The sequence below is a fragment of the Camelina sativa genome, chromosome 20, assembly GCF_000633955.1.
Source record: "Camelina sativa cultivar DH55 chromosome 20, Cs, whole genome shotgun sequence".
Lineage (NCBI taxonomy): Eukaryota > Viridiplantae > Streptophyta > Magnoliopsida > Brassicales > Brassicaceae > Camelina > Camelina sativa.
In genome coordinates this window covers 19,019,671-19,030,726 of record NC_025704.1, presented here as the reverse complement: position 1 = coordinate 19,030,726, position 11,056 = coordinate 19,019,671, and the positions used below count along the sequence as shown (strand labels likewise).

General features: G+C 36.2%; 3 protein-coding genes and 1 long non-coding RNA gene across 5 annotated transcripts in view; 3 read left to right on the top strand and 1 right to left on the bottom strand.

Moving 5' to 3' along the window:
- LOC104771239 (sodium/hydrogen exchanger 1) lies at positions 1,462–5,689 on the top strand. 2 transcript variants are annotated; one of them, XM_010495738.2, is made up of 14 exons: positions 1,462–1,814; positions 2,259–2,560; positions 2,650–2,768; positions 3,160–3,257; positions 3,373–3,432; positions 3,524–3,570; positions 3,665–3,859; positions 3,949–3,995; positions 4,087–4,153; positions 4,241–4,341; positions 4,446–4,686; positions 4,779–4,841; positions 4,924–5,007; positions 5,107–5,436. In XM_010495738.2, the coding sequence occupies exons 2-14, from the start codon at positions 2,393–2,395 to the stop codon at positions 5,434–5,436; spliced, it is 1,620 nt and encodes a 539-aa protein (XP_010494040.1). In that variant the 5' UTR covers positions 1,462–1,814; positions 2,259–2,392. The 2 variants fall into 2 exon arrangements, with proteins under 2 accessions (XP_010494040.1, XP_010494039.1); XM_010495737.2 differs by having other exon boundaries at positions 1,463–1,814; positions 2,264–2,560; positions 5,107–5,689.
- LOC109131216 (uncharacterized protein At4g04775-like) lies at positions 6,447–7,116 on the top strand. The gene is made up of 3 exons (XM_019241909.1): positions 6,447–6,471; positions 6,563–6,747; positions 6,829–7,116. The coding sequence occupies exons 1-3, from the start codon at positions 6,447–6,449 to the stop codon at positions 7,114–7,116; spliced, it is 498 nt and encodes a 165-aa protein (XP_019097454.1).
- Positions 8,198–8,552, top strand: LOC109131282. The gene is made up of 2 exons (XR_002036905.1): positions 8,198–8,237; positions 8,323–8,552. It is a non-coding gene; the product is annotated as an uncharacterized LOC109131282 (long non-coding RNA).
- LOC104771238 (transmembrane protein adipocyte-associated 1) overlaps positions 8,562–11,056 on the bottom strand; it is a 2,538-nt gene continuing 43 nt past the window's right edge. Inside the window, exons 1-6 of the mRNA XM_010495736.2 lie at positions 10,736–11,056; positions 9,660–9,851; positions 9,329–9,491; positions 9,119–9,221; positions 8,951–9,032; positions 8,562–8,873 (exon numbers count right to left, since the gene is read on the bottom strand). The exon at positions 10,736–11,056 is cut by the window's right edge and continues 43 nt beyond it. Coding sequence (XP_010494038.1) covers positions 8,796–8,873; positions 8,951–9,032; positions 9,119–9,221; positions 9,329–9,491; positions 9,660–9,851; positions 10,736–11,011 — 894 coding nt within the window. The 5' untranslated portion in view covers positions 11,012–11,056 and the 3' untranslated portion in view covers positions 8,562–8,795. The remainder of the gene's footprint in view (positions 8,874–8,950; positions 9,033–9,118; positions 9,222–9,328; positions 9,492–9,659; positions 9,852–10,735) is intronic.

Genomic DNA, 11,056 nt, shown 5'->3' with positions numbered 1-11,056 from the left:
TGTGTTGATTTATGGATGAAGCATTAGAACTTGATGTTTTAGTGATAGAACATAATGAACCGTTGCTTAAGATCCCATCTTTTTAATTCTGTGACTCTTGAGTTTGTGTGTTTGTTTTCAGTTGAATTAGTATGTTTGGTTCGTATGTTTGATTCGTATGTTTGGAGTATAAGATATTCGATCCTGTGACTGTTTATTCCTGTCCGTTGAGGAGGGCAGGTGTTGGTTCTATCGGGTAGACGTAAGGGTAGTTTTGGGAATCTTGTTGAGAAAGATTTGGATAAGGAAACTTGTTTGCGATGCTGATAGGCAGGAGATGCTTAATGTTAAACTTGAACAAGTCGCCGAGTACATGGGTGATCCAGCTGATATTGGGTACTCACTACTGAACCACATTTAACTGCAAAATCATGTGTCAATACTTACATTGTTAGCATTCAATTGGCTCTCTCTGTGTAGAGAAGACACAGTTTAGCTTGTTGCTTATATAATTTGCAAGTTGGCGTTGAGTAGACTTTTGAATCTGCTTAAGTTACAAAAGAGCAGACTTTAAGTTTTTATTATATTTGATGAACTATGTATTTCTCTTTATTGTGGCACGAGAGCTATGGATAAGTAGTTATTATTTCACATGTGTAATGTGTGTATGTATACTCATTATTTTATTTTCCTGATGAAAACAGCAAGCAGTAAAGAGAAAGCAACAAGGTTGAGGAGGGCGGGTGTATCCCGACAGCTTCCTGTATCTCCTGAACGGTCAAACCTAGTCTCGAGGTTGCTCATTGGCCAAGACATCATCCCTGAGCGGGTTATAATCTTGGTGAAGAAAGCAACAAGTCACTTGGTGAAGTTAGGTTGATTCTGTCTATGTTAATTATGTATATGAAATGTTTACACATCTTTGAGTTTTGTCTTTGAGTTTGCTTGCAAAATGATTTGGTTGAGAATATTTGGGCAAAATTTGGAGCTAATTAGTATTAAAATTAATCATTCTCTCTATTTATAAATTGCACTTCTGTTGTAATATGTATTAATGTTTTATTATGTTTTGTATGTTTGAAAATTAATAAAAATGGAATATTTTTTTAATTTTATAAAATCTTAAATGTTTACATATTTATACCACTTCTATTCTATTTAAAAATTTTAAAAACAATATTTTCAAAAATAAGAATCTACCAATAAAAGAGAAAATTTTATGCAAGAAATCATGGGTTCTTATATTCCAAATAATACACAATTAATTCATAAAAAATTTAAGAACTCCCCTTATATGAACCCCGATAAACTTGCTCGAAAAGTCAGGGTTCGAATCATCTGCGATAAAGTCCACGTTATTGTTCAGATCGAAGACCGTAAATGTAAATCAACGGCTGTAAAATTAGCCACTTGTACTTTTATTACACAACAGAGAGAATAATACTCTCTCTTCTCTTCTCTTCTCTTCTCTATATCTTGTCTCTCCACTATATAGAAATTGGAATCTTCTTCTTCTTCTTCTTTGTTCGTTCGTCTCTCTTTATATAAAAAAAAAAGGGGACCGTACACGTCTCTCTCTATTTCCAGCAAAATTCGAATTCGTTTAAATTTTCTCAGTCCCGTAATTTTCTGGACTTCCTTCCTTTTTTTTTTTTTTTTTTTTCCCTTTCTCTTTGTTTCGTTCGTCGTCGTCGTAGAAAGAAGAAGAAGATTCTCTCAGGTTTTTAGCTTTCGAAGCTTCGAAATTTCGAGTTTTAACCTCTTTGAATCAGAATTGTTTCTTCCTGGAAGATATTTAGATTAACCAGAAGAAGAAGAAGAAGCTGTTGTTCAAGGTAAGCAAATTCAGATCCACCGTTTTGTTTTGTCTACTTTTGGTTAAAGCTGTGTGTTTTTTTTGTTGGTTTGTTGGGAAATTTTAAAATCTGGGTTTTTTAAAAAGTTCGACCTAATTCATGTCCCGTTGTGCTTGTTAGATTTGGGTAATTACCAAAAACGGGAAATTTTAACAATTTGGTTTAGGTTGTTCTCTCGTTTATAATATTTAGCCTTTTGGGATTTGTGCTTTTTTTTTTGTGTGTGTGTGTGTGTGTGTCTCAAAAGGCTCAGATTTGGATTCACTTTTTAAAACCCTTTGTGTGTTTTAATAATGTTTTTATGTTATAGCTAAGTCATACACAGCAGCTTCACTGTTTAGTCTCAGCTCTGTTTTATATCTTTTGTTACTGCAACTTTTCATGTAGAGATTTATTAAGATTATTTTTGTTTAATGATGTTAGTACAGGATTGGTTTGAATGGACAGCACGGAAAGATAAAAGAGATTTTCCGATTGTGCTGATCCATCCATAAATCTGACTAGTTTTTTGTACTTGATCGAATCTGGGAGGGGTTGGTGGATCTAGAAGATAAACAATGTTGGCATCACATCTCGATTCACTAGCGTCTAAATTGACTACATCTGATCACGCCTCTGTGGTTGCGTTGAATCTCTTTGTTGCACTTCTTTGTGCTTGTATTGTTCTTGGTCATCTTTTAGAAGAGAACCGATGGATGAACGAATCCATCACCGCCTTATTGATTGTAAGTTCCCACTGAATTATCTCGAGTAGAATAGAATAGGGAATCAATCATCTTGAAAATTGACATTTTTGAGCAAATGTGGTTTGCAGGGACTTGGCACTGGTGTTTCCATTTTGTTGATTAGTAAAGGAAAAAGCTCACATCTGCTCGTCTTCAGTGAAGATCTCTTCTTCATATATCTTTTGCCACCCATTATATTCAATGCAGGGTCAGTCATCATTTCTTACATAATAGTCTTTTTGTACAGTACGAGATCTGATACGTTTTAGTACCACGGGTTTTACCTACCAAAGTTAGTTACGCGAAACATGCATTATGTGGTTTCTAGATGACAAAAGTTTGGAGAAAGCTTTACAGATGTGTTTATTTATCTGCTTCTATAAATATAACTGTCATACATCAACCTTTTTCTAGTACTTGTGATTGTAATATATAAGGAGGGCATGATGTCTTTTTTTCTTTCTTTCTACTAGTTAGATTTATCCACGTGCAACTAAAAGTGGTCCTAGCTTTGTCTTAGTCATGGATTTACTCTGTTCAGCTTCATGCGCTTTCCCAAGATTGATAATTTTGTTTGTTCTTTTTGTCTATTTTTTCAGGTTTCAAGTTAAAAAGAAGCAGTTTTTTCGCAATTTCGTGACTATTATGCTTTTCGGTGCTGTTGGGACTATTATTTCTTGCACAATCATATCTCTAGGTAACCTTACTTACCATTCAGTTAAGCTGAAACACCGCTGAAGGCTGCATTTGGATTAGGTTCAGATAGTTTTGTATATCTTACTGATTATCTGGTGGTGGTGCTTGAAACACAGGTGTAACGCAGTTCTTTAAGAAGTTGGACATTGGAACCTTTGACTTGGGTGATATTCTTGGTAATGCCTGAACTAAGAGCTTTTGCTTTATTGGCTTTCTTTCTTTCTTTCCAGGGAGACTTGATTTGTTTGTTTGGTGTTTAATTCTCAGCTATTGGTGCCATATTTGCCGCGACAGATTCTGTGTGTACGCTGCAGGTAATGTGATTTGTCCAAAGTCACTGGAACTACTTATAAACTCAGAAACATAGTGAACCAAAAGTTTTGTTGTTTCTATGGTGTTGTGGTATAGGTTCTGAATCAAGATGAGACACCTTTGCTTTACAGTCTTGTATTCGGAGAAGGTGTTGTGAATGATGCCACATCGGTGGTGGTCTTCAACGCAATTCAGAGCTTTGACCTCACCCATCTTAACCATGAAGCTGCTTTTCATCTTTTTGGAAACTTCTTGTATTTGTTTCTCCTGAGTACCTTGCTTGGTGCTGTAGTAAGTCCATTGTTTTCTTCTCTGCCTTTCTTTCTCGTACCTTGCTCTTGTGTTCACCACCATCTAAAATATTTATCATTATCTTGCAGACCGGTCTGATAAGTGCGTATGTCATTAAAAAGCTTTACTTTGGAAGGTACATATTTGGTTTGATATATGTGACTGCTTTCTATAAGTTTTTTTCATGTATGGTCTAATGTATATGTCCCCCACATGGCTTATCTTAGGCACTCAACTGACCGAGAGGTTGCCCTCATGATGCTTATGGCGTATCTTTCTTATATGCTTGCTGAGGTTAGATTCTATAAAATCTTATACCAACCACTTGAGGTTGCATTCACACACAAAATATATCTGATGTTATATTATTTTGGCTTGCAGCTTTTTGACTTGAGCGGTATTCTCACTGTGTTTTTCTGTGGTATTGTAATGTCCCATTACACATGGCACAACGTAACCGAGAGCTCAAGAATCACAACCAAGTATGCAAACTCCAGTTTCTCCACCTTTTTCCTGAGATTAACTTAGTTCAAAAACACTTTGTACCTCCCCAATGCTTATCTTATGAGTTTTTTCCATGACACAGGCATACCTTTGCAACATTGTCTTTTCTTGCGGAGACATTTATTTTCTTGTATGTTGGAATGGATGCCTTGGACATTGACAAGTGGAGATCCGTGAGTGACACCCCGGGAACATCAATCGCAGTGAGCTCAATCCTAATGGGCCTTATCATGGTTGGAAGAGCAGCGTTCATCTTTCCGTTATCGTTTCTATCTAACCTAGCCAAGAAGAACCAAAACGAGAAAATCAACTTTAACATGCAGGTATGTATCATTCTACTTGGTACTAATAATAGATTCAAATAATAGTTCTGCATCTCACCTGTTTATATCTATCTTTTTTGCCCATCATCCAGATTGTGATTTGGTGGTCTGGTCTTATGAGAGGTGCTGTATCAATGGCTCTTGCTTACAACAAGGTATGATAAGAATATCTTTTATTTACTCTATATGAAGCTGTGAATAACACGAATCATTATTTAACACTTGTAACGGTTGCAGTTTACAAGGGCGGGACACACAGAGGTACGCGGGAATGCAATCATGATCACCAGTACTATAACCGTCTGTCTTTTTAGCACAGTGGTAAGTAATCTCCGGATATTCAAATTGGTTACATAACATATTTTCTTAAGTTGGATTGAATATTTGGTTACTAGATTCTTTTCAACCTGGTGTTTTTAGGTGTTTGGTATGCTGACGAAACCGCTCATAAGCTACCTATTGCCGCACCAGAGCGCCACAACGAGCATGTTATCTGATGAAAACACCCCAAAATCCATCCATATCCCTTTGCTGGACCAAGACTCGTTCATTGAGCCTTCAGGGAACCACAATGTGCCTCGGCCTGACAGTATACGTGGTTTCTTGACACGGCCCACTCGAACCGTGCATTACTACTGGAGACAGTTCGATGACTCCTTCATGCGACCCGTCTTTGGAGGTCGTGGCTTTGTCCCTTTCGTCCCTGGTTCTCCAACTGAGAGAGACCCTCCTGATCTCAGTAAGGCATGAGGCAAAAATGTGTAAGAAAAAGCTTTATTATTATTTTTTTGGTAGAAAAGGGTGATTAAAATTATGCTTTTGTGTAATTATCCATTTGTAATATTGTTTGTGAGGACAGAAATTTGTCCTACGTTTTGAAAGCAGAAAGCAAAACTTTGGGAAGGTCTGAGTGATGTATGTATATTCATATTTGTTTTGTTGTAACAAAACCATACATTTGTTTATGTTTTGAATTTTGGTTATTGCTTCGAACTTGACCGGATCTGATTGGTACTGCCGGGTTGGACAAGAAGAATACACAAAATGCTTTCTGTATTGTTTTACTCTTGTCACAATCTTAAACATATTCCACAATTTGTTTTTAAATTTATCAAAGAAAATGTAAACAAGAAAAGCTAACTTTGATTTTCCCCCGGCAAACTCACTTTTTGTTTCAGTAAGTTTGTGTAAAACTGTAAACATTTATAAACTCACTTTTGTTTTCGGCATACTCTTACAGTCATACTGAGTATATTTAGTTGGGTTTTCATGTAATCTACGAACGAGCCCTACCATAGCCCAAATATGTTGTCCCCAGTCACCGAGTTAATAATTCCATTAATACGGTGTCGTTTAAGCCGGACTACCTTATGCTATATATATACAGAATAAGTCTCATTTAGGAAAAACATTATTTTCATACCCAAGCTAAGAGGGTATGTTGAATTCATACCCCAGCTATAACATTGAGCAAATCCATATACAATGTTAAGTAAAATTCAAATTAGCTACCCAAACTTGAGAAATTGTGTAAGAACATACACAACGCGTAACGGTGTTATCTTTCCATTAACAGCTGCCACGTATGAAACGACGTCGTTTTGAGAAACAAAAGAAAGAGCTCATTTTGTTCAAAACGACGTCGTTTCCTTTATCTTCCTCTTCTTCCTTATTTCTTCTTTCCCGAGTCGAGAGAAAGTTGGTTCAATTGATTTGGGGATTTTTAAAACATTTAGGGTTTTTGGGCGAAATCGAGTAAGATGTCTTCATCATCAGCTTCTTCAGGTGAGTAATTGAGAACATTATGTGTTTTTCTTCAGGTGAGTAATTGAGAACATTATGTGTTTAGTTTCCTTTTATTTGTGTATTTTGATAGAAATTTTATTTGATTATGAATCGGTGAATCCCTTATTTGGTGAAGGAGTGAGCGACAGAGTCAATGTGACTGGAAGAGGAATCCCACGAAAATGTAGATGTGGTCGATTCTCTGTAATGAGAACTTCAAACACAATGAAAAATCCTGGAAGACTCTTTCATTGTTGTCCTAATGGATCCGACGAGGTAATCAATATAGTTGGTCATATGAAAATTGTTTGTTCTCATAACCTTCTCATAATGTGTATTTCCGTATTTTTGTATTAGAATCCGAATCATTTGTTTAAGTGGACCGACATAAGCATGGTTGAGGAGATGGAAGAGGTTGAAAGTGTAGTTGACAAGATAGATAGAGAAGTGGGAAGCTTAGCAAAGGGATTAGATGAGGTAGAAGCTATCAAAGAAATCGCAGAAAGATGTGAAAAAGATATTGTAGAGCTCAAAGGTGTGGTGAGTTCTTATGAGAAAGAGATTCAAGAGCTAAGAAGCCTCAAGAACATGATTGTTTGTGGTGGTTTAGTTGTGGCTTTTGTATACTATGTAATATTTGTGTAATGTGTTGGATTGATTAATGAATGAATGGATTTGTTAAGTGTTTTTGTTGTTAAGATTAACATAAATGAATGTTCTACACATGTTCTCAAAATTCTGACCTTCATTGATTAACTTCACCTGTGAAAAATCCTCAAAGGGATACTTAAACCAGATTTTCCTCCCACAAAGAGGATCGTCCAATGCCGCCATCAGATTAGTCACAACTGTGTCTGCCTTACTTTCAAGGGTTAGAACCGATCCTCCTTCATATGTAGTTTTAATCCCATCAACAACTCCAAAAGACCCACCATTGTAGCATTGGAATATTACATCCTCATCGCTGAAAAAGATTTTAAAAAAACTATTAGATCTTCCACCACTATCGAATTTCTTTCAAACAAAATATCGAATTGAGTTCAAATCTATCAAGTTTTCTAAATAAACACTCCTAATTATATCAATTGAGCAAACCCCTAAATTTCGAAAACCCCTAAATTTTGAATACCCTAAAATTGAATTAAAATTTCATCTCCAAAATATACAAATACACAAGAAATCAATCACATTTTCCAAATAAAAACCCCTAATTATGTCAATTGAGAAAACTCCTAAAATTCGAAAAGCCCTAAAATTCAAAAACCCCTAAATTTTGAAAACCCTAAAAATTGAATTAAAATTACCTCTCCAAACTATACAAATACACAAGAAATCAATCACGTTTTCTAAATAAAAACCCCTAATTATGTCAATTGACCAAATCCCTAAATTTCGAAAACCCCTAAAATTCGAAAACCCCAAAATTTTAAAAACCCTAAAAATTGAACTAAAATTACCTCATTTTCGGATGCAAATGCAGTTAACTCCACTATCACACACTCCTCAGGATCGATAACCGTTGCTACTTGAATCAATTGGGTTATGGATGAAAAGAAGAGAGAAAACCCTAATTTTTAAGAAATCCCAAATCGCAACTTTCTCTCAGACTCGGGAAAAAAAGAAATAAGGAAGAAGAGGAAGATAAAGGAAACGACGTCGTTTTGAACAAAATGAGCTCTTTCTTTTGTTTCTCAAAAGGACGTCGTTTCAGCCACGTAAGCGGCTGTTAACGGACAGATAACACCGGAGCTGATTCTCTCGACACAGTATGTATCCAAATCCACCAATTGTTTCTTTTGTCTCAAAAACTCATTAATGGTCATCCATCAACAAACTGTGATCTGTTTGCAGGTTGAGATAGTGATGGGTTTGGAGGAAGAGTTTGGGATAACAATGGCGGAAGAAAGAGCAATGGAGATTGCAACAGTCCAACAGGGCTGCTGAACTCATTGAAGAACTTGTCCAAGAGAAGACCGCTTAATTAAGGAAACAACCAACGGCTTTTGTCTTTGTTATTGTCTTTTGCTCAATTGTGTCAATGCTTTGTTGTATGTCTCTGCCCTAGTGGTTAGTTGTGTCAATCTTTCGACTACTACAAAACTTTCGTTTAGATTATCAGTTAAAAGGAACAGAGAGGTTCACAACAAACTTAGATTTATAAAAGAGTATGAAACATGAGGGACAAGTACAGACAGACACACACAAGACTAAACCCTAAAATGTAACCCAAAGCCCGCAAAAGCGGCCATGACTCCTAGGAGATCCTACTCAACGTGTATATACAGATGATTCAGAAGATCAGGAAGATGCTTGTTATCCTAGTTCTATTCCCAATCAGAATCGAAAAATCCAGCATCCTTCATCTCTGAGTAGTATACATTCTCCAAGTTCAGATCTTCTTCCTGCACAAAGCCATTTGCATTTTAGAGAGAAGGAGAAGGAAAGCGACAGAGAGAAGATGAATGATGAGGACTTTTACCTGGAAAAAGTCTGCGAGAAAAGTAAAGTAAAGAAGAGGAAGGTATAAAGCGTGGTAGGAAACACTCATGATCCCATACAACCTGTAACGTATTTTGAGTTCAAAGGCAAAGAAAAGCTGAATATAAGACAATAATCTCTGTTGGGATGGTTTCAGATAGAGAGTTACCAGAATCCAAAATGTGCGCTGTTTGCAGTAAACACAGATGCAACTAGGTAAAGTCCGTATAAGGCAAACATGATGGCTATGTACTTGAAAAATGCAGGCCTTGCTGTTAAAAAGAAGAAGATATGAATGATTAGAAATAGAAAGAAACCAGTGAACAATATAATGGGCTAGTGCGACCATAAGGAATATAGAAGCTTCTGATCAACTTACCGGGCAATTTTTCTCTCCACCTAGAGTTGTACATCAAGAAGATCATCCCATAAACGCCAGTGAGTAGAAGCTTATGAATGATCCATAATCCCCATTTGAACGTTTTTCCATTTTCATTGTTGTCAATAAACAATGGCACACCAAATCCAAAGAGAAAAATTGCCTGAATATTAGGCGAAAAGAAATGGTAAGGCCTAAACTTATATCAGAAATTTTGGCAAAACCAAATGAAAGATCATCCTAAACTTGTCATTCCACCATATCTAAGATTTGTTCAGAGGGTAGAGTAGACAAAGTTGAGATGTGTCGTAGTTATGAAGAAGATTGATACCTTGAAAAGCAAATCAAGAGCAATAACAAACCCCGAGATAAGGAAAGTTCTCGTCAATGCTTCTGAACCACTCGCATAGTTTCCTTGGAAGAGAAAAGCCACTAGGCTAACTTCCAGAAACAACATTCCAGATGTTGTGACCAATGTTAACAGATTCCAAACAACTTCTTTCCCAGGAGTACATTCCCAACCCTGTAGCACAGAAAAATTACATGAAACATGATAAGCTAAAGCTGGAATAGTTAATGGATACAAGGGTCATTATTAGCTCATTTTCATGAACACCATATTGCAGTTACGATCTTCTTAACAAAACACATCTCATACAAATCCAGAGACACTACATACTATGATTTCGTTCTTAACTTGTGACCAAAAGATTTCCAGTTTGAGTTTCACAGAGCCTAGATTAGTCTTAATATCCCCATTCATTACATCAAAGTTGTAATCTTTCTGAAAGATTCTTTCATTAGGCAATAAAATATCCAGAAACCCTAGAAAAAAAACTAGTGTCTAATGACTACATTTATGACCAAAAAGTTTCTAATTTGAGTTGCATCATTCCATGTAAGCTCTGATATTTCTGGAAAAAATCTTAGTAATATAAGTTTCACAGAGCCTAAAATAGTCTTCATATACTCATTATTCAATCGAAGTTTTGATCTTTCTAAAAGATTATTCGGAATTTGAGTTTCCATGTGCCTAAATCAAAGTTCTGATCATTCTGAAAGATTCTTTCATTACTCGGATAACTGAATCGAAATCAAGAAACTGAATGGAGACAAGGAACAATTTGCCCATTTCTATGCACAGCAGGGATTACAGTTATGATCTTCCTAATAAAACACATCTTACTTGGATCCAAAAACATGTATCCCTCCCAAAGTACTACTAGTCTTACAGTTTCTAATTTGAGATTTAGAGAGACTAAAAATAGTCTTAATATACTCATGATTCAATCAAAAGTTCTAATCTTTCTAAAAGATTCTTCGGAATTTGAGTTCCCCAGAGCCTAAACAGTCATAATAATCTCACTCATGCAATCAAAGTAGCGATCTTTATAAAATCAAACAAACCTGGAGACAGCACCAAACAAGATTGAGCAAGGTAACAAGCCAAAGACACCCATAATAAGCGATCACGATATAAGATCTCCGATTCGAAAGCTTAGACAAGCTCTTCTTCGCCTCGTAAGCTAAGTAAGCGACAAAGAAAAGAGAAGCCGCAACAAGAACCGTGTTATGTAGGAAACCATGGCACTTATCGACCCATCCATATCCACTGGCCGTCGAATTAGGGTTTAGCCTTGAAATCAGAAATGGTGACTCTGCAATTTCCTCAAGAACTCTCATTTCATCAATGGTTAGAGAGAGAGAGAGAGAGAGAGAGAGAGAGAG